The sequence below is a fragment of the Salarias fasciatus genome, chromosome 23 (assembly GCF_902148845.1).
Source record: "Salarias fasciatus chromosome 23, fSalaFa1.1, whole genome shotgun sequence".
In the NCBI taxonomy this organism is placed as follows: Eukaryota; Metazoa; Chordata; class Actinopteri; order Blenniiformes; family Blenniidae; genus Salarias; species Salarias fasciatus.
Genome location: NC_043766.1, coordinates 11,764,586 through 11,792,406, shown reverse-complemented (window position 1 = coordinate 11,792,406; position 27,821 = coordinate 11,764,586). Strand labels below are relative to the sequence as shown.

Below are 27,821 nucleotides of genomic sequence, written 5' to 3'. Positions count from 1 at the left end.
ACACACACACACACACACACACACACACACACACACACACACACATATATATATATATATATATTTTGTATTTAGTTATTTTAAAATGATATCAGTGTGGAAATGCAGTTGATTTTCTTTTTCGTTTTAAGCATTTACATAAGAACAGAATATCTTGGGTTTTTTTTTTTTTGTTTGTTTGTTTGTTTGGGATTAGCACACACAGCTGAGTGGATTCAGACAGAAACTCAAAGTTTTTTTTCCCCTCTTCTTGTGTAAGCGAAGCTTCCTCTCGGCTTCAGAGTGTTGCCATCGTGCCAGTATGTATCCTGCATATTACACAAGGTCAGTGACGAGGCTGGACTTTGCAATAGTGAATGACTGCGTGTTTTTGTGTGTGTTGATCACAAAGCTTTGCAATACTAAAGTATTTCTGATTTAATGACACATTTTACTGGCTGTAGATAAACTTAGATTTGCCGTGCTTCTTGCTTTGTAAACAGCTTTGGCTTTTCAGGTATGTGAATTTTTTTGATCTAGGATATACTGTAGATTTTGCTAAATTTTTTATTACACTTACATTGATATTGTTTTACTGTGAATAAAGTATTTCTAGAGCAATTTCAGCATGCCTCTTTACAACTTTAATATATAGAAGAAAATGTTTCAGCAGCTATGAAAAGTGTTGCATTTAGATTGACAGACAGTACACAGCGAACATTGATTTTATTTATTTTTTCATTGTGTATCTAAGGATAATTACTTTCCATGAGTCATACTCTTGTCTTATTTTTTTTTTTTTTGAAAAATATATATTTCTTTTCTCTTATTTAGAGCAGAAGAGGAATTGTCTTTTACATTCCTAAATAAAATGTGGACTGAAGCGCATTCGTGTCCTGGTGTTCGTCCTTTTCTTGTCCTTCTGCCAACTTTCACAGTTTCATGTAGTAAACTGGCCATTTTCTGAAGACGTGGAAACGTCAATAACTCGCTGAACTCTTACAGGTGGGATTAAAACAGTAAGAAAAACTGCCGGCTCTAATATGACATATACATAGATAAATGCACTTTTATAATTGTCCTGGAATATTAGAGGATTACAAAGGAAAGGTCAAATGAAAAATACAGACACACAATCCATATAACTGAAAACAATAAATCTCTGTATGGGAAAGAAAAAAAGCAACAAAACAAGAAAAATCTCATTCCATGTGAAATCCTTCCATCAAAAACCTCAAGCGGTTGTCTCTGTTCCTTGCGATATTGATTGAGTATATCTGAAGACACAGCACTTTATATGTGTCTCTGACAAACCTGGAACTTGAAGCTGGACGACGAGAGCGGAGAAAGAGTTGAAGTTACTTTGCCCTCCTGTGTCTCTCACAGATCTGTCAGGCACAGCTACCGCACAACAATATATCTTTGCATGATTAAACCACAAAAAAATCAATGACAAAACCAGCACTAAGAAAGCATGATGTTTGCAGAATGAACAGCTCCTTCACAGAAAAACAGTCCAATCAGCAGCCGTGTTTTGAGTTCATTGGTCCATAATGTTTTCTCTAAAATATGCTTAAAAAAATGGCTGTCACAGTTTTCTGAAACATAAAAAAATGCCTTCAAACTGTTAATTTTGTCTACTCACAATTAAAAATGAAGAAAAATAAAAACTTCAACAACAACAACAACAAAAAAGTGTGAAGATTTTCCTCTTTGTTTTAGAACAATGAAGCTGTTCAAACTCTGAAAGAGTGACGACCGCACAGTGAAATGATCCTGCTGACCGATTATTCACTCTAATCAAACATAATTTCTCAGCAGAGGCATCTTCATAAAGAGAAAACTCAGAAATTCATCATTAATAACTGCTAAAAAAAAAAAAAAAAAAAAAAAAAAAAAATCATGCAATGTTTCCTTAAGCGAGAGTCTCTGAATCAAAACGCAGCAGCTTGTTTTCAGTGGCGATGTCTGGATCTCATCTACTGCATCTCTCCAGCCAAGCACTTTCTAACATGGTTTAGTAAAAATCCACTAAAAATCACAATGTGGCTAAGTGAAAGTGTGATTAAGTCTAAATGCCTTTTTTTTCTTCTTCTTCTTCGTCTTGTGTGAAGGGGAACGGGATGATGGCACTCTCAACGCATATTTCAGTGTCCATCAGTGAGTTCACTGAATTACAGTATGCTCTAAGAACAACAGAGCACCAGTCCTCTTGACTGTGGCATTTTTTCAAAGTGCGGACAGATAAATGTTTCTGATTTAACTGGTAGTAAAAACACATCACATTCAGCACAACAGAGAAAAAAAAGTGATTAATATGATAAACAAAAAACATTTGCAGCTTGCTGAAACAATGGTTAGACTTTGAAGTCTTTTTTTGCTGTGATTTTGGAAGGGAGATATATATATATATGTATATATTTATATGAGTCAGTCCAGAGAAGCTACACAAGCAGAGTATGTCTATGTTCTGGGTGGAGGGGGCATCTGTATTCTTCCCCGTTTCTGGAGGAAGAGTCAGCCTCATCGCAGAACATTTGCCGGTTTAAAAGTCGTTCTGTGGCCGCAGTTGCTGCTGCATGGTTGTCAGATCCTCGATCAGGCGCTTGAAGGTGATCCTCCTCTCCGGCGCCTGCTCCCAGCACTTGCGCATCAGTTCGTAGACCTATCACACATAAACTGTGTTAGCTTGTAGAAGGAAAATGTGGAACACTGGTGAAGATTGAGATACTTTAAATCAAAATATAGCACAAAAGGCACTTAAATAACGAAGCATGGTATTATATTATGTATGTATGGTATAATAGAGTAGTATGTGGACTTTGGCCATAAATAAGATGCACATATACAAGTGCACTCATTCTAAATTCAAACTTGTGATAAAACTGGACTTTTAAAATGTGCCTAATTTAACTGACGGTCACCATCAAGCCCACGGTTAGTGTGTTTGATAAACGGACCGCAAAGCATTGCATGCCACTGACGCAAAAACAACTTGTATAATGATTAACAAATTAAAAAGTCTTGGATATACAATGGAAACATATTCTACACTGAAATAAACACACTTACATGTACACACTTTTCAAGATACTGTAGAGGTGCGAGTATTGCTGACATTTTTATTTATTCTTCACAAAAATGTATGAGGATGATCAACTTTCTGGGGTACGCCGTCAAGTAAAACTGAAATATAAGCTAATAAATGAACAAATTAAAAACCTGTAATGTATTTGTCAAGCTGTTTCTTTTTGTCCTTTATTTATTTTTACCATACAATAAAATTCCCCGGATTGGCGACTGGCTGTAGCGTTGTGTGATGCTGGAATCAGGTGTCTTACCGGCTCAGGACAGCCCTCCAGACGCGGCAGCCGCTTTCCTTCTTGCAGCACCTTCACCAGTCGGATGATGGTCATCTGACCCTGGGTTCGACCGATCATTTCAGAGAAGCGCTGCGGTGGGGGGGAAGACGAGGACTGGTCACGAATTAATCAGGCAGCAGATCTATGCTGACTTTATTTCATGTGTGAAATACTGACATACAACTGAAAAGACTGAAGAGCTGAAACCACATTCAGAAAATTTCCTGATCCACATTCATTACTATTTCATGTAAAAGTCTCTGTCTGCAGATTCTTAACTTTTAATAGTGATTAAAAAGTGACATGTCAGCCTGATTAACACAGACACCTGTAAATGTAAGGTCGTTCTGATAAACTGAGCTCTCAGTGTTGGCACAGGCCACACTTTGGAACACTCCTGGTGGAAATGGGTCATGTGCACTTCTGGCTACGGAACAACGCCATCTGCCTCATGCAGCTGACAATGTGCATAAGGCTGCGGCGGAGTCAGGCCTTCGTTTCTGCAGGAACGGTGAAGTATCCCTATTGATGCACACTTCTCAGACAATATACATCAAGATTTCTAAAACTGCTCCCTAAAAGCTTGAGTGAGAGTGAAACTAGCGAGGGGCGAGAGCACTGACCATCATGGGGCTCTTGGTGGAGTCGCAGTAAGCGATGATCTCGTACATCGTCACTCCAAAGGACCAAACATCTGAGGCGAGGTAAAACTTGCAGAGAGTCAGGCACTCTGGAGCATACCTGAAAGACAGCACAGGGATTCCTGCTGACTTGAAATCATTCTTCACATCTTCACTTCCTTCCTCGTGGAGCTCCGGCACACATTTACCGTCAAACTGGTGATTTAATGTTGCTTGGCAATATTGGGATTAAAATACAACCTCAATGCAGAAACTTCAAACTGCTCCATGTACAGTATGTCTCACATTCTTTTGTTTACTACCTCGCTTCGCTTTTGTTCTCGTATTTATTATAGGCTGTTCATTACTGGTCTGCTGCATGAAAACTGCCTGTCCTCTTTTTCTTTTCCCAAGTGTCATTTTTTAAAAATGAACATTTCAACTATCTTGTGTGACAAGTTTCAGTGCGAAGGCCCTCCGGACTCACCAGAAAACGGGACTGTCATGGTCGTCTTTGACGGTGTAATACCCCTCGTTGTCTTTGATGCTCTTGGTGAGGCCAAAATCTCCAATCTTGACCGTCCTCTCATTTTCCACCAGCACGTTGCGGGCAGCCAGGTCTCGGTGGATGTAATTTCGGGATCCCAAATAATCCATCCCCTAAATTTATCAAAATAAATAAACAAGTCATCTTCAAGAGTTTCAGAGTAACTGGACTGTGACACAGAAGCTGGGTCTGCAGAAGAAGCATTACCTCGCATATCTGGGCAGAGTAGCTGAGCAGGGTGCTGAGGCTGGTCCTGCTCTTGTTTCTGGGAAGATACTCCTTCAAACTGCCCAGTGGAAGATACTCCATTATCAGCTTGATGGCCTGGCCACCTACGAACACATGGAAACAGACACATTCATGCACACCAGGTAGTCAGTGGGAGTCCGTTATTCGTGAGGCATGAATCAGCTACAGCTGGACATTATACACACACCAGGAGGAGTTTTATGATGTGGTACTCCATTAATCTGTATACTTTTTTCCTTGTTGCATCAGTTCTGATAGACGCTGATAACAACAAATTGGATATCAGCAAGGAGGGAAATAATGTTTACTTCCTACTAAAGACATCCCGCCCACTAACAAGTGCCATAATAAAGAGATAATGATTGTTATTCACTTCACTTGCCAGTGGACATATCATTATGGCTCATAAAGATGTGTACGATTACTGTTCGCCGATGTTGAGCTGAACTGCAGTGACAGGATGTTGTGACTCTCTGATGCAAGTTATGATTTAGACTTAAATTCAATCAAGTCCTGTAGGGAGATTAAAACACTCGAGTGAGTGTGTTAACGCAGACTGGGTTTTCATATTGGAGCTTCTGCTTCTTCCTCGGATTTATAATAACATTTATTTAATTAAGCTACAGAGAAAAATGACAGGATAAGTGGAAATTTCAGACTGTTCTTACTGTTCTCCATGTCTCTGCAGATCATTCTAAGCAGAACATTTAAAGAAACCACATTTGAAGCTCTAACTTTGCTAGATGCCATAACAACAACAACACCGATGATTTGGTTGGACCTACATGCTTCATTTCTGGTTTGTTTTCTTCCCTGTTGCTGGTCACACATGAGCTACACTCCACAACACTGTCCCACTATCAGAGTATTAATCCGTACGTTCCCTGGATACATAACAAATGATGCGTGTGATAGACATACAGGATTTGACAGAGGACTCCATCTGTACCCGCCTGTGCATTTAGCACTGAGGTACGATGGGCTTAAGTCACGCAAAAGACATCAAAAATAAATGACAGTCCTGGATCAATTCACCCAGCACAAACAGAAATGTTTATGGGTCTTACCCTCCTCTTGGCATATGCCCTTGTACTTGACGATGTTTTCATGGTAGAGTGCCTTCAAGACGTCGATTTCTCTGGAGAGGTTGTTGCTCTGCTCATCGCCTTTATCTGGCTTCAGCGACTTCACTGCGACCAGCTCCCCCGTTCTGTCTCCCCGAGGATCGTAGCGACACAGCTCAACTTTACCAAAATGGCCCTGCATAAAGAATATGGCAAGGAATGACCAAACGCACAAAAAAGAGGGTCTCTCAAAAAGCATAATCAAACATAGCTTGAAAATATTTTTGGGGTTTTTTTAAAGGCAGAAACATGATCATACTCCTACTGTGCTCTATGCAGGAGATTTTAATGAATATCTCTTTTTATATTTTCATGACCTAAAAAAAAATTACATAAGATAAATGTAAACATCTGCCAGTGCATAGCAGGAAGCCGAAGTTGTTTTGAAAGTTATTTTAATCTTCAACATCAACAGGTTAACAATAAGCAACCAAAAAAGGAAAAATAAACAAAAAATAAATAAACCAGCATAAACTCAGCCATGTGTTACCTCTCCGAGTACTCTGATCATCCTCAGGAATCTCTTCTCAAACACTGTTGGGTCCACTTCTGCGGTAGGTTTGGGTGGGATGAACGGGCCTGAAAGAGAGAGACAGAAACAGACCCACTGAGCATGCTGCGTACCATCTGTCTTCTTCAGCGTGAGCATGCTTAAATTACAAGAAGTCCATCATAGCTGACAGTGTCTAAGCTGTCCCTCATATTTTCAGGAAATGAGCAACTGTTTAGATTAATTGCTTTCCATTGCATATTTGTACTCCGGGGAAGGAAAATTCATCCCATTGGCCTCTTAACTAATGATCATGAAACACTAACTACGTACAGAAAACCCAAACTTTTTTTTTTTTTTAGGTTTTCTTCAGAGATATTTACAAGATCAAAGTGGAAAGAATAAACATTAGAGAATGACTGGTTACAGTGTCGTATATAGTCCAGCAGGTGGAGAACAGGGTATAATGGGTTGCTATGGGGCCCCACAGAGGGGCAGAACAGTGACAGCGCACCCAGTGAACTTCCTCATGAAAAACTGAGTGGAGTAAACAACTCTCTCTCTTCATGAGGCTACTGCTTCCCACTGCACAAAAAACAAATCATGCACAACAAATACTGCTGTCGTCCAACAGTCCCACCACAAAGTTTTAGATTTTGAATATCCGCATGCCGAGAGTCTGGCAGTCTTACACAAATCCAGATTATGAGTTACATTATTTCATATTCCAACAAATGGCAAAAATGCAATAAAAGTGCTACCAGATGCTTCTTGAGGTTTTAGAGGTGATGCAAAAACTTGCTACTGCCACACACACAGTATAATTTAGAATTCACAATTTGGATGCATACATACTTTGCTCCTCAAGCTTATCAATGTCTCTGACGATAGCCCTGAAAAAAGGTCTTTTTTTGGGATCGTAGTTCATGCAGTGGGTCATGAGTTCAGCCAGCTCTCTGCAGTCGGGGGTGGCCAGTTGACACTCGGTTTCATAAAACCTCTCCTTCTGCTCAGAAAAAAAGACATCAATACACATGGAAAACTGGTGAGAAGAATAAAAACACAAGAACAAGAACAGTTCATGTTTCCCGGAGAGAGGTGATCAATAAATTTGATCACAAAATTGTAAAAAGAAAAAAAGAAAAAAAGAAAAAAAAAAGAAAAGTGTAAAACGGCAGGTTTTCTTCACTACATGCTAAAGTTACACTGTATGTGTCCCATACCTCTGTGAGCTTCTTATTTTTCAGAGGGACCTCTCCATCATAACAGATCTCCCACAGAGTGGTACCAAATCCCCATTTGTCAGCCGCAACACCCAAGGACGACACATTATTCACACACTCTGGGGCAATCCAGGGAATACGGTGCACACACTCTGTTGACACAAATAAAACAACACCAGTATAACACATATACAAGCCACCCAACACGAAATGACACTCATGGGAGATGATGAGCGGAGCAATGTTTGAAATGTATAAATTTCTGCTTTTTCTTTTCTGTCTCAATTTATTCTCTTTACATTTAAATGTTTTTTGTTGTTGTTGTTGTTTTTTTTAAATGAGTGTCTGGCCCTTTCTGTTTCTCCATCTCAGGTTCTAACCTCTTTCCAATATTTCATGCTTACTCAAGGGGTGCTCGCTCCAGAAGATAAAACTAGTCAGGCAGACTGCAGATATTTTCTGCTAAATACACTAAAATGAATACGCTTGAACTTCTTGTTGACAGATATTTGTAAAGATATTCCCTAGGGCAACCACATACTCGCCTGTAATAAATATAAGGAAAAAAAAAATAAAGCAGAGGGCAGCTTAATGGTGCTGCTATTTTAATTCCACAGAACCGTAACATCACATGTTGGGTAGGTAAAAAGAGGGAGAAAACTGTGAGGGACTTGAACAGAGAAAGATACGAGAATGGGAAGAAAACTGAGAGTAAGGACAAAAGAGATTTAAAAAAACAAACAATAGCAAAAGAAAAAAAAATAGATGTTTGCTTGAGTGAAGTGGGGATTGCTGGGAAACAGGGAAGAGTGCTCCCAGTGGGTTTCTGAGCACTCAATGCACTACGTTCAATCAAATCTATGCAAAAGAACATCAATATATAACTGGAAGCCCAGTTGACTGGCAAAATGATGGAGACAGAAAAAGAAATGTTAAAGAGTTCTGGGAACAAGAAGCAAGCGAGGAGCAACCCCAGGGAAACACAGTGATGGACATTTGTATGGAAACACTTCCAGTCGGCCCTGTGGTTGCTGATCCATCTGCGCGGTGATGCAGCCCAACTTTTAGCTCTCATGGAAACATGAGGCAGCCGCTCATGGGATGTGCAATCAGAGAAATGTGACTGTGTTGTCTTTCTGAGAGCAGATAACCCTTTTACAAACGAAATTATACAGTGAGACGGAAATGTGCCAACGGCGTTGTTTATCGATTACGTGACAAATATGATTCCTGTTAATCACAATGTCCTGATGGGAAGTGCTCTGCTTTTATTCATTTATTATTTTTCATTGAGTCACAAATTTTCAGCACAAACACTAAGTAAACTTGAACTAAAACAAAAAACTTGTATTTATGTCCTGTTCAAATGTTTCAAATAAACTGCCTTTGAATCAAGCCTCTGAGGCATGTGAGTAACTTTAGCCTTGTAATATTTTTAATGTTTAATTCTGAATCTCCAGTTTAATAATCCTTTATTTATTTACGTGAATACTGCATACCAATAAAGAAAATAAATGTAAAACACCCAAACAACCCGAGTTGCACCATTAGCCATGTTTTGTACCTACCCTCTCTGGTGAGCACAGTGATGGGTATTCCTGGATCACTAAGCTTGATGAAGGGTCCCCCTTCATCGGCACCAAGTCCGTCTCTGGCCAGCAGAATGTTCTTAGCACACACAAAGCCATGGACAAGCTTTTTGTCCTCCTAAAACATGTTAGAAAAAAAAAAAAAAAAAAAAAAACAGACCCCACCAAAAACAACAAACATTTGAGAATAAAAATCAAGCACATGTATAATATTTACATTATGTTAATGAAAGCTGCAAGTATTCACCAAGTAGCTGAGGGCTGAGGCCAGCTGTTTGGCCACCTGGAACTTCCATGCGGTGCTGAGCGGATTCTGCTGTCTCCTCATGAACAGATCCAGCGGTCCCAGTTGGACAAACTCCTCCACCATGATATCTTGAAATGCACAGAGAAGACAGGTGAAGTGAGAAAAATCCCCACCAGCACCGTATCTTTAGAAACCCTGTATCCATATAGCGGTCATGATGTACTTACTCTCCTGATGGCGGACGCACACACCATAGAGCAGCACGATGTGTTTATGGGACACTTGCCGCATCATACTAGCCGTTTCGAAGAAGGCCTGTTGACAGAGAGACAAAGATGATTCATTACAAACTGCAGTCTGCAGAGACATCGTCTAATTAGATTTTATAGCATCTTGCAGCTATTAGATCGAGGCTTTCAGTATGGTTTGATATTAAACAAGTCAGACGTAGTCCAATAACCTCATTAAACAAAGTGGCGTGCAGCGATATGCCTAGAAGGCTATGTCTCACCAAGGAGATATCCCTGTGTCCAGAGCCCAGGACCTTCAGGACCACTTTGACCTCCTGGAAGGAGGAGTAACCCACATCCTCCTCTTCCTCATTCTTCACCCTCAAAGTGCCTGAGTAGATGTTGGTTTTTGTGCCCGGGCCGAGGTGCTCCTCCTGATCAGTAGAAAATATGACATGACACGGAAACATTTATTATCTGCACTGAGGCAGAAGCCCAAGAATGGGCTTTCCGTCGGTTTCTGTAATCAAAGCGGGTTCTTTCAAGAGTGTTTCTTTTCCGCTTACTGCATATAATTATCATAATGTGAATAGGAACATTAAACAACAGATAACAAAAGAACCTGCAAGTGAGAAATAAAACGAACATTTTATGCTTCTGTGTGATTTTTTAAAGAGCATCAGTGATCATTTAAAATGTTGCCAGATTGTTATTGACTTCACAGGTTTCCCGTTTCCTATTTTAGAACAAATTTGCCACGCATGAGGCAGGCGTGAAATCGATTTACCTGTTCAATTTCCTCCTTGAGAATGCGATGGAAGCTCAGTTGACTCTCCTGCATTGGAGTCTGAGGTGCTGGAGCTCTGTCTTTAGTGACCACCAGAAGATTTGATATTTCTGTAACACAAACACAGACTTCTGCTTTCAACACAAAGTTACTGTGAGAAGTTTAACATCCGTATGCGAGTGAACATTGAAAAGTTTCTTTGGGTTTAGTTTTCGGTGTTTTATGTCTCGCTGTCATGTGGCTGTCATTGTAATGATTTTGAAAGTGTTGACTATTTTGAGTTTTGGGCTTCACTCAGTCAATAAAGGAAAACTGAAGGTCAAAATAAGATAAGCTTGTATATATATATATATATATATATATATATATATATATATATATATATATATATATATATATGTAAATTTCAAAGCACCAGAGAATAGCAGAAGTGAACAGTTGCACAAGCTAGCGATGGTATTTTACATGGACTGAAACAACGTTTGCATGTGGTCTATGGTACATGACGTTGCTGTGAACGCAATGTGAGCAGGTATATTCAAATCTGCATACCATACTAACTCTTTTTTTTTCTCTTCTTTTGTGGCAGTGTGGTGTGTGGGAGGATGAAGCATAAATATTCCTTTGTGACTGTTACTACACTAAATGTCTGCGTCTGATGTGACAAAAGGAGCAAACTGTGGTTTCAGCGGAAAAAAAGGCATATGCACCCCAAAAGCGCCCCATCAAAGAGCGTTCACGGAGTCGTTCTATAATATGCAACCTGGGTTTTCATGCAAACCCCAAAGACAACATGCAACCCACACATACCGCTCAATATATCACCAAACCTGATTCAATCCACGTAATACTGCAGCATCATATATTCACACATACAGTGACAACTTGGCCTAATGTAACTTATTGTCTGAACCATTAAAAAAAATATGCATTTAATGAAAACAATAAAGTAAAAAAAAAAATTTTTTTACATAAAATTTGCACAGGTGTGCAGCTTTTCTGGCAAGCATGCTGTAAAATGAATATTGTCACAACAATACAGTGTTCCAGTCCTCACTTTTTCTAAAAAGCATATCCACCCTCAGCAATAACAAAAACATGCAATGCTATGATAATGATCAACCCCACAGAACTCATAGCAAGAACATAAACAGCTACACACTTCCACGTTCACATTAATGCAGAGCTCTACCTTTCCCTGAGTGAAGTAAACAGAAGAGCGCTAGCATCGCTCCGGAAACCCACATTTACAACTCTCTTCCTCTCTGACACCATTTCACAGACACAAGTAGACAGAAAAAAAAAACATGTAGGTTGTTCACACCAGTCTTGTTTCCTTTACCAGCCCCTGGCCCCCAACACACTCAGAACAACTCAGGACTAAAGTTTACATGAATTACATGAGCTGAAAGTATCAACAAGCTGTAGCACTTTTTTGTATTTGTCCAAATGTCAATTAACACAGAAAATGCTATGGGCTGTTGCCTCAGGAACTGGATCTGGGCGAATCCAATATCTAAAGTGTACACTCACTGAAAGTGATGTGTTGTATACATATCATATTAGCCATTATTGCCCCTCTCATTATATCATTCAGGTACAGAGAATTGATTTTGTAGGTTGCATTCATTGTTTGCTGTGTTGTCATTTAGCGCTTAGCTTTTCCACAACTAACATAAGACTGGTTCAGCGTACTATCTGCTGTTTATGTGTTACTGTGGATGTCTTCAATTTGATGGAAAACATCCATTACATTTTTGCAGTAGCCTTAAATTCACCTCTTGGTTGAGGAGGGCACCAGCGAAGCAGCTGAAACTGGAGGTTGTCCGTGCGAAGATTCTGACCCTCCAGGTGCTTCAGAAGCTCCTTGAGAGTAGGCCGAAATGTTTCTGTGCCATACAGGCGGAAGCCATTGGGAGTCACTTCAATCTGGAAGTTCTTATACTGATGTACCTGACGAGACTCCCTCAGATCGATCTAGAAGAAGAATGAAAAGAGATTAATGGGATCATCATATAGGGAAAGCATTCGTGTTTATTTATGTTCTTTACTCAGTCAATTCAATCAAACAGTTTCCTTACTAGCCTTGGTACCAACATAATTCTACAATTTATACAGATATAACAACTGCAGTTTTGAAAAAAAACAAAACAAAACAATATTTATTCTTCCTAAAATGTATTACTGGAATAAATTGCAGCTACAAAACACACCTGTGTCTTCATGCAGATTATGCAAAGAATATCTGAAAATCCAGTGGGACATCTTTGTGAGCAGAAATATAGATTTGCATAAGCGTGTTTCCTCTCAAGCTAACTCACAAAACTGCTCTAACCTGTACTTATCTCAACATCGTGCAATGTAATACATCACATTAACTAATGAGTAAACAAAGGAAAACCAGTAAATGTCTATACACACTTATATCATATTCCTGACAGTCATATATAGACTTTGTTCACAGTAGTAGTCTCCTGTTTGGACAGTAGGGAAACATGTTGCATGTCTGTTTTTTTTTTCTTCCCCAAAATGTTTTGTAATGGAAAGTCCTGTAGAAACTTCATATGTGGGTGAACAGCAGGGCGTGGCTGCAGAATTGATTCCTGAAGTGTGGTTTTCAATGACAACATTGTCATTAAGGTGTCTCCACTCTAACTGAAATTAATAGAATTCTAGAGCAAGCATTTTTAACATTCAAGCAATATTTAAGAATGTAAGATATTCATGTTGATAAACTAGACCTATTCAGATGACACAGCGTATTACAACAGTGAGACAAAGACGATTAACTTATTGAAGATTTCCAGGGTGACAAATTGCTCAAACTTTTATTGTATTTTTATTGATTCTGGCGTAACTTAAAACACTTATAGAATAGCTGGGTGTACCTCATTGCAGACCACAGTGATGATAATGTACTGGTAATCAGTACAGCTCCACCGCAGGATGTAGGTGCCCTCCTCATTGCCCTCCTGACGCAGCTTGTGTACAGCGTACTCCGTACTGAGGAAAGAAAAACAATTCAGTCTAAACTACACCTATATCTCTCCTAACATCATCATATTAAACCTAATTTTGCAGACCTTTCAGTTTGCAATACCTGTGTGTTACAGATTCTTCACAACAAAATTATGTTTCTATTAGTAATTCATTTTAAGTTACATTCCTATTTCTAAATCAAAATTGTAGGAAAAATTGAATGACAGAGCAAAATATATGTTAGTACGTGACTTCCACTGAATGCTGGAAGATACATTTACATGAAATCAAAGTTACTACCATGAAGAAACTGGTCTTGAGTAAACACTGAGAATGACGACCATATTTACAGCAACATCAAATCAATGCAGGATCCATCCAAAGGAGGATGTGGAAGGGAATCAAGGTTATATTAAGCAAATATAGATAAAGTTCTTTAAGGGATGTTTTAATGTAAACAGAACCACAACCACACAGTGGTTATGCACAGAAGACTGAATTAGGACAGAGTGTAACATACCAAATAGGTCCATGACACCCATTTTCAATGTTGTGCACCACTGAGGCCGGAGCAACCTCTTTGCACAAGTAGTGATGGGCATCCACTGTGAGACGGAAGTACCCATCCACGAGGGCTGCAAAAGACAGGGCCTCAGAGCGAGAAGCCATTTGCATCTCCTGAAAGGGTGGAAACAGAAAAAGAAAATTGACGTAAGGGAGGAAGTAAGAGTAAGACAGCACTCCACAGGCACGAGGAACATTTAAAATCATGAGCATGCTTATGTTTATCATATATGTTAATGGCTTGTTGTGTCCAGACTGCACAAATGCTTTACAAGATACACTTTCAAAATAAACCTCTAACATATAGTCTCATCAAATTCAGACTGAAGGACACTAGAATTTACAACTCCCACAGAGGCACAATTCTGATTGATTTGCCTGTATGTCCAGCTTACCATCTTTTTGTTGTCTTGTCTGTAGATCGTGACTGTCGCCTCTTTGATGACAGTGTGTGTGATCTCATGGAAGTCACAGAACACCAGCCAGCCTTTGTTTGGTTCTTTGTTCCTGTCATTTTTCTGCTTTCCATCCTGTTTGTTCTTCTTTGACTTGCTCTTCTCTTTAGAAATCACGGGCATCTGTTTGGTAGATGAGAAAAGCAGAGGTTTGGACCCAGACCAATATATATATATATATATATATATATATAATATAATATATTATATCCCAGGCCATGAGAAAAAATAACCCCAATTTGTAATTTTTCCCTGGACAATGCTTCAATGACCTATACAAGGTTTATTGAGGAATCATAGGTACTGCAATAATAGACAAATTACTTTATAATCCTCATAAAAGATATGCAAAAATGAAACAAGGACAATGAGTTCATGCCTTTAAGTGCTGTGAAATATGTCAATTTCATAGTACAAATGCACAAGATACATGATGCGAATTACGTTCGTTCCCAATTTAATTTTTCCATCGCTTTTGGTTTCTTTCCTCTTTTCTCTGCTCAATCCAGCTTGTTCACTTTTCAACGTCTTTTTTACATGAGGGAAGAGTCGATCCTCCTCAGGAGAGAGTGCAGCACCCCGAAAGCTCTGACCCTCCATAAGAAAGTTTGAAAGAATACACATAGGGGATGCTGAAAGGAAACGAAACACTTGGAAAAGCGAGATGTGTCGAGACAATGGTGGGCGTGGAAAAGAGTTTCAAGCCGTGTCTCCCGTCTACCATCAGAGGGAATGTAAGCTCGCTGTCTAATAAGCTAGACCAGCTGACGGCACTGGAGTGGAGTTGGATGGAGCACTGGGAGTGTAGTTTAATGTGCTTCACAGAGACATGGCTGCACTTCAACATTCCTGTTGACAAAATGACCAACACAGGTTTTCAGACGGCCCTGGCTGATCGGCATTGCCCCGAGAGCAGTAAGCTCAATAACAACAAACAGTGTAAACCTGCTCACACAAACATCACCAGGACAGACTTTTAAGACTTCTCCAATGGATGGGGATGAGAATGAGTTCAGAGCGGCTGTGAGCAACTTTGTCAGTAGGTAAGGAACACTGGAGCTCTTTACAGGAAGGGCCAAAGTCATATATATTTGTTTAGGGATCTGAGGTCCTTTCAGCATCTGTCTCTCTGTGCTAAAGTTGTTCTACTAGTCTGTGGTGACGAGTACTATCCTCTTTGCTGTAGCAGGCTGGACGTGGCCCAAACCAATGGGCTCCTCAAACACACCAGAAAGGCCAGTGTCGAGGTGGGGGTGGAGACGGACTCTGTACAGGTTGTGTCAGAAAGGAGGATCAAGTCCAAACTTAGGACCATCCTGAAAAATGACTCATATTTCCTCCATGATGTCCCGGTCAGCAGCAGGAGCTCCTTCAGTAACAAACTCAACCACTAAAGTACAGTGCAAAGCACCACAGGAAATCCTTAATTCCTGTGTTAATGAGACTCTAAAGCTCATCTCTGTGTTCTGTGGTGTTTTCACTGTCAATACATATTTTCATGCATATATAAGGCAAAGCCTTGGACATATTAATATTAAATATTTAGTAATTAATTTTTAATCTGACTGATTTTATATTTTAACATTCTATTCCATTATTTTGAAATTTTATTCTATGTGGAGCAATGCTGGAAAAGAACATCCATCTGGGATTAATAAGTAATTCAATTCTATTCTATTCTTTATTTGCCTTTTTCAAAGAATCATGTTAACAATCTTCATGAGCCTAAACACATTTTTTCCATAAAATAACACATCTATATGTGTTTCCTGTCAACAGGTTTTTCCACTGTATCATATAACATTAAAGTATTTCATTATAATGATGAATTTTGCTCACTGACAGTTTTACTTACCACAGAGGGTTTACTCCTCCAGGAAATGCCAGAGGTACCGGCAACAAGGACCTGCATGTCATGGCTTGTCTCCACGTTCTGACTCTGGTTCTGCCCCTGGTTCTGCCCCTGGCTCTGATTGTAGTAACCTGGAACAGCATGCGATCATGATAAAGCAGCAGCTACACAGAGATGACATATTGCACACTGTTTAAATATTGTGTGAAACTTGGCATAGTTTAATAAATACACTGTTAATATAAAGGAAATATCATTTTAACTATGGCTGTTGCAACATTAGCAGCTATAAGGAATTACTCAGATCACTTATTGATTAAAATATAACTTATAGGTACCTCCAGTCTTGGTCATTACTCTGTTAAGTGGGCTAACACAGATTTCACCTTTGATTTTAATCAAATGCAAACACACATATATTGTTATCAATAAAGTACAGAGAATTGTGGGTGGGACACCACAGGCACTGTGAACGTTAAATACCACACTTACCACTTTCGCAAAACTACAATACTTGACTGTAGGCGTGTAACAATGCATCATGAGAAAGCTAAAAATCAGTACAAATGTGTCATGTATTTAATTTGTGGATGTGGAATAAAGAAAACGCATCGCAATGCAAACAGCAGAGGGCGCAGTCTGGTTTTTGACCACTTCCTTTCCTTGATAAAGGTCCCATGTCGCTACTTCCTACATTTCGTACAGAGCGGAGGAAGGCACTTATGAACTGTTTGAGGAAAAACTTATCGGTGCAGATGACAGTAAAGCTTTGTCGAATGTGTCCACTAGCAAATGCACCGCATCTGAAAAGTGTGAAAAACGTGACAAACTCACCAGAGTAGCCTCCGTTGCACAGGTCCCCCTCCTGCTTAACACTGAATGAGACCGGCTCAAACAGCTCGCTGCCTAAGCTGCAAGTCAGTCCCTCCAGCGTGGCCAGATACTTGATCTTTAGGTCGTATGTTGTGATGTTGCTGTCCTTAACAGTGCCATTGTTGAATTCACTCAGAAACTTCTTGAACACGTTGTTGATGCGGATGCGAGTCAGAATGTTGCGCTGCTTTATGTTGCGATTCAGCATCTCTGGGATGAACCTCTTGTAGCTGTTGGGATTAAGATAGATTAACTTCATTTAATTCTTTAATTTGTGTAAGTGAGCTACGCTATGCTTTAAATGTTGCGATGATTATGGGGTAAAGGACAAGAGGAAGGTGGCTACATGCTTCAAGCAATATTTTGAAGTCAAGTTGTTAAAGTATGTTCCAGCATGTCATTAGGTTATTTGATCATATATTTACCTGATTTCACGCGAGGCGGTGGCTGGGGGCATCTCCAAGGTCATGGCATGGTGAGTAATAGCGAGCACAGCCATGCCCAAACATTCATTTTCAATCTCGTGTTGCTCAGCCTCTGACTGGGATGTCCTCAGTGGAACCATGCCTGTCTGAAAGTCATGTTGTCCCTGTAAAACAAAGACAGCACAGACCTTGGTGGAAAAGCAAATCTAAACAGCAAAAAAAAAAACAAAAAACAAAAAACAAAAAAAAGAAGCAGATAGATAGATAGATAGATAGATAGATAGATAGATAGATAGATAGATAGATAGATAGATAGATAGATAGATAGATCAAAGTAACCTTAAACACATACTTGGGAAAAAAGGTAGTTTAGGGAAGCAGCATCCAGCAGTGGGGTCCCTTCTGGTATTTTCTGTGGGCTCTGGCCTCTGAGTTTACTGATGCAATGTCTCCAAACTGGAGACTCTCCTTCAGTGGTGCCATGCCAGTTTCTGAAATAAAACCTGAGAGAAAAAGAAGAAGACAGAATAATTTAGCCAGTACGTGTAACGTGGACCATTGACAATCAACTATGATTTGCAAAATTGTTCTGAAATAATTCTGATCGAGTGTCACAAACTGAAACCACAGAACATGAAAATATGCTAGACCTAAACCAATGGGTATTATAGGGACATGTTGTTTGCTAGACAGAATTTTGATTTGAAGATTAAAAATAAACTGATAAATTCAAACACTGCCTTTACCAGACCTTTTCTGCACACCTGAGTCTGAACACTTGCAGATAGTATGTTATTGTGTCAAAATTAAATGCAATTTAATAGAATGTGGAATGTAAAATATTGGCTACAAATCAGTGCTTTCCCAGTTTCACTTATTGTCAGGCTGACTTTGATCACGCAAAATAAAAGTATGCCTTAGGACTATGACATGATGTTGTCAGGGCATTTTCACACAGCTGGCTCGGTGAGAAGGAACAGCACAAAAAGTAAGCTGAACTGGAACTCCCGGAGCACATTTCATAGCTCCAGGATTGCAACAATATTTTAACAGGCCTACAGACAAATAGCCAGAAAGGCAGAATCTCATAAATGGAGCAGTGTTTCACCTACATGCAACTATATCGTTATATTATTTGCAGCTATGGACGCTTTATATCCAGGTCAACTGACACACCTGTGAGTTACGCATGAGGAGAGAAGCAGGCTCTGTCTCATCTCTTCAGAAACTAAAGTTACAACCACATAAAAATATACTATTTACTGTGTTATATGGTGAAACAATTCAATTTACAATAATTTACAACAAGGACTTTTGTTGCAATAATGAGAGACTTTTGTCTGAAAGAGGAAACGGTTTGGACATCTCCATTGTCATAGACGACATGAGGGATGCTGTCATGCACAGTCAAACACACCACTCACACAGCAGCACTGCCCACACACTCATTTGTACCAGTGCCTGTGTTGCATTCAGGCGCTGTCACATAAAAAAAGAAATTCCAACAACTGAAGAGGCCACTACAGCACACAGTCACAGTAATACTGTTTTACCCCGGAAAATGTGGAGAAGGTTCAACGGTTTCAAAATGTGGATACCGCCCACCTCTAATATCTAGCTAATGGCGTATGTGGCAGTAGGACTGCTGACAATGCAATGACCAGTGTTTATTGGTTTGTTTTGTTTTTCATGCGGGGGTGTCAAAAAGAAGATAACCTAAACATGAAGTGAATTCAACACTGATAATTGCCTCAAGTTTGTCTTATTTTTTTAAAGGATGGTTAACAGGATATGATATCGTTTGCTTTTTTCTATCAGTCTTAAGAAGGAGAAGCTGTTGTGTGTCTGCAATTCCATCAAACTGCATTGTCACTGTAAACGTGCTCATAATAGCTGTCAGCAGTGCAGACGTCCAGTCTTTCTTTAGCAAACCGAAATCCACAGTAGTGTTTTGTTTTGTTTTGTTTTGTTTTGTTTTGTTTTGTTTTGTTTTGTTTTGTTTTGATCCATGTGTTACTGCTTCAGACCTTTCTGGACCATTTTCTTGGTGAAGCTGCTGCAGGTTCAGACAGCTGGAGGACCGACAATGAGCTTATCTCTTTTCTCACTTTCCATGTTTCACCATTATGTGTCACTAACCATTGTCTCTGTTCTCGTCTATGAACTAACTCTCTCTCTCTCCTTCCCTCCCTCCCTCTCCCTCTCCAGGATCCCTGAGGTTTGTGATCTGAAGCCTCTTGCCCCGATCCATCTGCAGCGAGCAGAGCAACGCTGAGCTGATTCAGAGAATCAATCTGTCTGTTCTCTCCTTTCCTGTCGTTATATCCGATCACCCCAACTGGAATAGCAGAAAGTCGCCACTTCTGAGCCTGGTTCTACAAAACTTTCTTCCTTTTAAAGGGAGTTTTGTCTTTCCACACTTATGCATGCTCATGTGGATCTTTTGTGTTTCTCTGTAAAAGAGCGTGGAAATGACTGTGTTGTATTTGCTGCTGCACAAAGCTGAACTAAACTGAACTGAATTACTTTGTCTCATTCTTTATTGCCCTAAAGTGTGTGTATTTATTGCTTGATAATAATACTTTATTTGTTTTTGCACTTCAGTATAAAAGGCAATTAGAGAACAAAGACATGAAGCCTGACGGCATCTCTAGCATTTACTGTTAAAGCGAAGAACAGAGAATGAGGAAGTGTGACTGTCACTTCGCCGCTGTCATACATTTACTTCTTTCCATGAAATGCCACTCAACTGTAATGACCTTTTCTGAGAGAGGATCTGTAGATTGTAGACTTCAGTATCTACATATGACGATGCAGCTCTGTCATGTAAAAAGTCTTTTTCAGATTGGCATAAGCAACACTGTATCCAGCTTTTACAACAGGTGTCCTACACAGGTCAGGTCTGGTCTATCAGATCAGAAGTTCAGATCACTACTGACACTTCTTTTTTAATTGATTTCATCGAACTGTCTGAAATATTTCAGGCCACTTTCTATTAATTAATTAATTTATTTATTTAGCTTTAATTGAATCCAATCACAACACAAAGGAAAGACTCTGAAACACAATTCTGTCACTGATTGAGTGACTAAAACTGAAACTATTGATCATCAAAATGTCAGAACTTCCTGAATTATTTTGCACTAAAAGCTAGTTTTATGCACAGTTCAGCCATACACGAAGCTTGAGTCAGGTCTGTTTTATAATTTACTTGCTCCCAAAAGTAGAGTCCTAAAATGAAATTATGACCTCAACATCAGCACTAAAGCACAAAGCATAGCTGCCATTTAGATCTTGTTCACTGAGAACATTTAAATAGCCACCAATTGGTGTTCACTTAAAAGAAACATCGCTGATCTCAAATTACACCTTAAAGCAACTTTAAGCAACATGTTCACTGTCAGTATTTTGCTATAACCTATCCTGTCAAAAAACTCCTGCGATAGTCATGAGAATATTGTAATATTCTGAGCAGAATAAGAAACATGCCATTGTTGCATCATTCTTACCTCATGCGATAATGCAACTTGAGGCTTGTGTCATCTGTGATCTTGAACTCATGATTGGGTGGATACCAGGTGCAAGTTGCCTCATTATACAGAGCAAATAGGTTGTGGCACAATGGGGAGATTGCTGAGAATAGGAAGAAAAAAAAGGAATAGGGATCAATAGAATCATTACACTGATACATTTGGTACGTACTCATCCAAAGACAGCATTTAGGAGAAATTAAATGACCAAAAAAGTCTGCTATTAAAGCTCAAAAGAACAATAAATACAAAACTCTACATGCCACACCAGATGAATCTAACTTTATATCCTGTACATTTTTGTGATCTGCAACAGAAAAACGTCCAGGCTGAAACCAGATCTGTGTGTTGAATAAAGGTGAAATGCGAAACAATAGGACATTTGAAACAGTAATAACAACTTGTAGTGATTAGATGTTAATAAGTCAGTCTTTTTTTTTTTTAGAGGATCTTGTGAGCATGTAATTGTGAGTTGAAAACTAATATCAATCTTAATAATTCTTAAACCTTTATGTAGTGTATATGTAAAGACATACATGTAGAACAAAAAATGTTTGACAGACATGAGCCTAAAATTGCTGAAATAAATGGAGAAACAATAGCAATAAACAAAGTTGGCTAATCTTGATTTTGCCAACGACAGGCACGTATTAACTACTCACAGCATATTTTGGCAGCATCCACGCAGAGCTGCTCAGCAGTGTAACACCCTTTGGAGTACTGCAGCTGGTTCATGTCTTGATGGTAAAAATGAATCTCCAGGCCTAAAGTGGAAGCAGGAGAGGAGGAGGGCTGGGCCCTCCGGTTTCTCTTCATCTTCAAACAGATTTGCCTGCTCAACTCCATCACCCACAGAGATGGCATTCAGATGCAGCCTAAAATGAAAGGAGAAACAAAAGTGAGACAAGTTAGAGTTTCTCCTGAGGTCACTCAGTCTCTGTGAAGCAGCTTACTAACGGTGCTTTTCCATGACACAGTTCCAGCACTGTTTGGCTCAACTCGACTGGACTCGACTCAGTTTTGGTCGTTTTCCATTACAATAGAGCACTGTATCGCCTCTGCGTGGATGGAGTCATCATTGCGAGGACCCAAAACTTCATCCATGTCATCTGTTCTGCGACAAGTTACGGATCACTCTGTCTAGTTCCCACTGAATCCTGTCATCAGCCACCAGACAAAGAAATGTCTGAACTGGCTGATTGCTCCACAGGGTTCAGTTATGTGCATCCGTCTCTGAGCATGATGGCTCTTGTTGTGATTGCGGGGTTGACACTTCCAAGTAACTTGCACTATCTTGACTCATCTGGTGACGCTGCTCCCTGGCTAATCAGTGTGCAGCCATTAGTTGACGTCACATTTTCAACTTGACTCAGTAATCTTAGAACCGTGGCCAAGCAGGTACTAGAAAAGTACCTACTATCAGTTTATCTAATAATATTAATACATAATGAAATACTTGAGTAGGTGCTAGTGGAAAAGTCCCATTACTTTCACTCATGTGCCACTGAATTTTGCTTTTGAGGACAGAAGAGGAAAAAGAAAAAGAGTATATCAGTGTTCAAGTAAATCAGTGCAGTTAATTCTGGCTCACATACTAAACATATTTGTTCGTCCCCCTGGGTTCAGATTTCGTAATTTGTTTCCCAGATTTTACCAACACAGACAAGGAGCAAATACAGAACACAGCTTTTCACATTTTTGAGCTACTGAAGTAATTTGGATTAGCAACTTCTACCTGGAATATCAGGAATTGTAATGGATTGCTTTTTCTGGACAGACAAATGATTGATCAAATAGTTATTCTAAAGATGCATTTATTTGACAACACCAAAAACACAAAATCCACTTGATGTTGAGTAGATGAGCCCCCTATTAGTGACACAATTGCAGAATTAGGAAGGTGTCACATTTTTGTATGCAGGACACTTCAAAATGCATTGCGACTAAATGAGCCAAGTGTGGCAATACCTAGAAAAAAAAACTTTTGGTTAATAACAGGAAGGTTCTCAAGTATCCTCTTACACAACACATTACATAGTTACTCTTCACTCTGTTTCCATGTACTCAACATATTGGTATTTTTTAAATGTTGTATGAAAACAGAAGTTCTTTGAGGATCATCAAGATCATTCCTCACAACCATGTGCAACAAACATGAGGTAAAATGGAATCATCCTCACTTTCTTTATTTGTTCTTATTAAGATGTCACATGAGCTAGCAAAGCTAGCAAATATGCATTTATTCTGAAGTCATATGTGAATTAAAAATCCATGTGTTAAGCGAAGCACTCAGACCATGAACATCGCTCATACAATAACAATCTCATGACATGCGTGTCCAACATAAATCTTTGTGGAAAATAAAGGCTATCGGAAGATAACGAAACACATTGGAAAAACAGCGCTAATCTTTTTGCTGCTGCTGCTGCTGTTAGACAGTCATCATTTGTCACTATTCTCACAGAGAGCTGAATTTATTGAGAAGAGATTTTCAGTGAGTCATCTGCTTTAGTAGTGACTAACTGTGTAACTTGATCCAAAGCATACAGTTCACAGCTGACTGGAACATGCTTTTGATAACCTCCTGTGGATGTTCCTAATTTACTTCTTTTTTTACTTTTACTACCAAGGAATTCATGTTTGAGGGTCACTGAACAAATGGCCTAGTAGAGAAGGTTTTATGAGAACAACAGCTTAGCAAACAGAATCAAATTATGATCTATGTGCTTATCATAGTTTTAAACGTGTGCCACCTGAGAAAGCTTTATTTATTACTATGGTAAACCAAGGCTTACATGATTAGCTTTGAGAAGTCATGACTGCAGTGTTAAGAGACACAACCAGTTTTGAAAATCAATGCTGGATCCACCATGGATTTTAATCTACGGGGTTCCAAAACTTCAAACTTCAACAATTTTAAAGAAAGGCACTCTTCAAAACACTCTTCAAACAGCTTCAACACCTCACAGTCTCCATCATTAGTCAATTCTTTCTCTGGATAACTAAAATTTGGTGATGGCCAATGGTTTGATGACCAACCAAATGATTGAACAAGTGATCAATTAACTGTTATCTATGTATTTTTTGAATATGTTTTGTTTCTTTGTTCTGTGTTAGTTAATTTTCTTTTAACTCGTTTTGTTATCTTGTCTGATGTTTTATTTATTTGTAATGTGTTTTTAATCCTTTAGTAAAGTGACTGAGTATCAAGAAAGGCACTATGAAATAAGATGTATAATTATTATTATTATTATTATTATTATTATTATTATTATTATTATTAATAAATCCCAATTCAGTTTCGTTGGTGAGGTTTTTAAATGGGGCTTTGCAATGATAAAAGAATCAAGGAGGGTATTATCAAAATCAATAAGAAGAAAGTGAAACAAGCAGCTTTTCTTTCCAAATGACAGCCTACAATCTATGGCAGTAATGACAGTTGTATAGGACTTCCACTGTGTACTATATTGATTTGGGCTCAATGCTTAAGTTCTTTCAAAAAGTATTTGTTATTTGAAAAGTCATCAAAATTCAATAACAGTGGAGGTGTTGAAGCAGAGCTTTCACTCAAAAATTAAAATGGCTATCAATGGTAGACAGTAGCTGACACAGCAGTGGCTTGCTTTTCATCTCATCAACTTCAACAAACAAAACTGTAACACAGCATAAATCACTGCAAAGAAATTCACCACCTCACTGAGCGCATAATACCATATTTTGTGGGCACACAATAAAATGATAATGTTCTTGTTTATTTATTTATCTTTTTTTGGTCCCTGAAAAAGAGGGGATTGCCAAAGCAGTGCATATCCATCATCCACATTAGCATTGAAAATATATAGATATTTGTATTTAGGTTACATATATATATTTTTGTAGCAACATTATCTTTTAGTTCTTGTTAAATGAGCTGTCAGGATGCCTTGGAGCTTCTTCACTATTACAAAATGTGTACAATTATCAGATTGTACAATTTTGCAGATTGCAACAACACCAAAATGATGTATTTTGCTCAAGCTCCTATTCAATTAGTGATGGTTTCAAAAAAAGTTAATCTATTTTTCAGATTTATGAATTCTAGTTTCTACAAATGTTTTTCATTGGATTGCATGGACAGTGTAAATATAGTCACAATGTCCATTATACCTGCTGTGATTTGTATCACAATTCAGCTAAATGTGCTAAAAATTATCTCACTTGCTGTGAACTGCAAAGCCATTGCACCTGACAGGCTAAGCCAAAGCTTGGTTCTTTGATGTTTCAGAGTAAACACCAAAAAGTGGATTAATTCTGCCTCTGTACCTAATCACTCAACTAAAACAACATACTGATTCATTAATTACTTTAGTATTAATTTATAAACTAGTTATTCTCATTTTCATCATAGGTTTTACATTTGCCATGTTCGACATTTATTGTGTGAATTACATTCCACTCTGTGAAACTTCAAGCATATGATATTATTAATTTCTATGTCCTCTTGTGTCAATAAAAGAAGCAATCAAAGCTGCAACTAGCCACTAGTGTAATAGGATGTCAGGGATTCAAGTATTGGTTCATATATGTTTCAAGTCTGGTAGTTGATAATTCTATCAAAGATATCGCAAAAAAAAAAAAACAAGCTATGAGAAAACCAACTATTTTACTGAATGAGATATGCTTTTACAGGCAGTATGTTAACTGAGTTTTCAGTGTTTACTCTTGACACAATGTATCTTAATGCGTATGCTGTGTTTTAAAGAACATATGCCACATGCCTTTGTCTGACATTATCTGATAGACTTGGTACAATAACAACCATAAGGCACTTTCATTTTCGGTAACACATGGCAATGTGTGTTACTGAAATTTTCCAGTCCATCAATTGGGTTCCTGATTTTTTTAAGGCTCTGTGGGAAAGACCCACTTCCAGTTCTCAAAGTCTCAGCTGACATCTTCTTTAGAGTGATATATAATCCAAAACCCAGCAAAGGAGGTAGGTACCCAAAAATAACCACAGTTGAAAAATATAGAATAACAGTTGCATGATTAAAAAAAAAAAACAAAAAAAAAACCAGTCAATCCTCGCTAGGTTTGTAAGCATATCAAACAACTTGTTGGTACATACTGATAAGTTTTATTACTTTAATTTTAGTGCAGATGGACTCCCTGTCCTCACCCTCCTCGACTGGGACATAATAAAGATTTTCACACACAAGGCGTAGTTACATCGAATAAATGATTTCTTACTTCGTTACTTTGGTCCAGTTTCTATTACTCACACAATCATCATCCCATGGCTGTATGAGTTACAGCTATTTCACTTAATGGCAAGAGACTGTAAAACGCCAGCTATCCGTCAATTTGAGCAAACTTTGAAGTGGCATTAATACACCCCCGAGTAGCGCTGCAGCAAACGGGACCGCACCGTAAGTTATCAATTTAATCGCCCTGATGTGTCGTCTCACTGCGATCAATACAATCCCGTATAATCAATGCGTGTTTTGGAGTTTACTGTGACCAGATCGACATATGTACATCAGTCTTCTGTGCCCTGTCAGTCAGTTAACGCAGATATCCTGAACACTGACGCTGGTCAATAAAAGCTCGTTCGCCGTTAGTTGCCTTCGATGTAAACAGAGTAACCAGTATTTACCGACCTACTTAACCACATGACACGATGAATGTGGAGTCGTTAATATGAACTAGACCCGAAGAGAGGCTCTGCTTTTGACCGAAACGTCAATTACACGATTATTAGCTCACCTAGCAAGCTTCGCCAGACAGCTGGCAAGTTACTTCCGTTCCGCTTACAGCATTAGACGTTCCGACCGAAGTTGACGGTCCTCCCGGGAAGGTTTTCACGTGACGCCTGTGGGCCGATTCGCTCCAGAACTCCTCGAAGACTGTTTTCACTATCCTAACGAAGTGGAATTATAAAGAAAGAATTCCTCGATGGATATCTACAGACAACTTGAGAGGAGAGATGGTCGCTTTCTCTTCTGGCTAACCCTTCCTGACAACTCACCTCCCCTTTCCCGAAATCAACGCATCGGGCCTGAGCGGAAATCTGGCCGCTGATTGGCTGTTTGGCCCGTCAATCAAATGACGGCATTAACCCTTTCATTGTGACAGAAACCACAGACAAAGATGCGTCTGTCCATACAAACAGGCATTGACGACGAGAAGAAACACCTCCTGTATTTCCTTTTTGTAACATTTTCAAGGATAAGGCATGCTTGCAATACTTAGAAATGTTACTATTAGTGTTGAAGCTTTTCTTTCAGGTATGAACATTCTGATGCCATCTCCTACAGAGGACATACTATTTTAGTTATTTGTGGGGAACCCTTCCTGAAAACTAAAAATTATTGTCAGTGGAACACAGTCCAGATATAATTATATATATATAAATAACTTAATTTCTTTTTTGAATGACTGATGAATTGCTATTCAACAATCTTTTACGATGATTTTTTTTTAAATCTTTGTCTTTTTTTTTTTTTTTGTATTCTACAGGTACTTCCCAACTGTATGATAAATACAGATCAAATAAAACACCTCTGTGTTCACTGTGTCTGATAAAATGACATCTAGCGTATTTTGTGAAGAAGATATATATCTGTATGTGACCTTTCTTTTATTACTAAGAAGGGGTCCCAAAACAGTTTGCAAAGGTGTTGTTGTAGTTTTACATCTACATGGTTACCTGGCTTG

General features: G+C 38.8%; 1 protein-coding gene across 3 annotated transcripts; it reads right to left on the bottom strand.

The window, feature by feature from the left end:
• Nucleotides 1–124: 124 nt before the first annotated feature.
• On the bottom strand, nucleotides 125–27,132 carry jak1 (Janus kinase 1). Of its 3 annotated transcripts, XM_030083379.1 has the most exons (26): nucleotides 26,870–27,132; nucleotides 26,069–26,072; nucleotides 21,788–21,995; nucleotides 21,105–21,228; nucleotides 17,948–18,098; nucleotides 17,596–17,759; nucleotides 17,132–17,400; nucleotides 16,301–16,428; nucleotides 14,386–14,568; nucleotides 13,947–14,104; nucleotides 13,336–13,450; nucleotides 12,226–12,424; nucleotides 10,448–10,557; nucleotides 9,942–10,094; nucleotides 9,658–9,745; nucleotides 9,431–9,558; nucleotides 9,163–9,301; nucleotides 7,595–7,746; nucleotides 7,227–7,377; nucleotides 6,372–6,460; nucleotides 5,825–6,017; nucleotides 4,716–4,840; nucleotides 4,449–4,621; nucleotides 3,965–4,082; nucleotides 3,321–3,431; nucleotides 125–2,644 (listed from the first exon to the last, which is right to left on the bottom strand). In XM_030083379.1, the coding sequence occupies exons 3-26, from the start codon at nucleotides 21,987–21,989 to the stop codon at nucleotides 2,525–2,527; spliced, it is 3,543 nt and encodes a 1,180-aa protein (XP_029939239.1). In that variant the 5' UTR covers nucleotides 21,990–21,995; nucleotides 26,069–26,072; nucleotides 26,870–27,132; the 3' UTR covers nucleotides 125–2,524. The 3 variants fall into 3 exon arrangements, with proteins under 3 accessions (XP_029939239.1, XP_029939238.1, XP_029939240.1); XM_030083378.1 differs by lacking the exon at nucleotides 26,069–26,072 and having other exon boundaries at nucleotides 21,788–22,000; nucleotides 26,871–27,132; XM_030083380.1 differs by lacking the exons at nucleotides 125–2,644; nucleotides 3,321–3,431; nucleotides 3,965–4,082; nucleotides 26,069–26,072 and having other exon boundaries at nucleotides 4,445–4,621; nucleotides 21,788–22,000; nucleotides 26,871–27,132.
• Nucleotides 27,133–27,821: the final 689 nt, after the last annotated feature.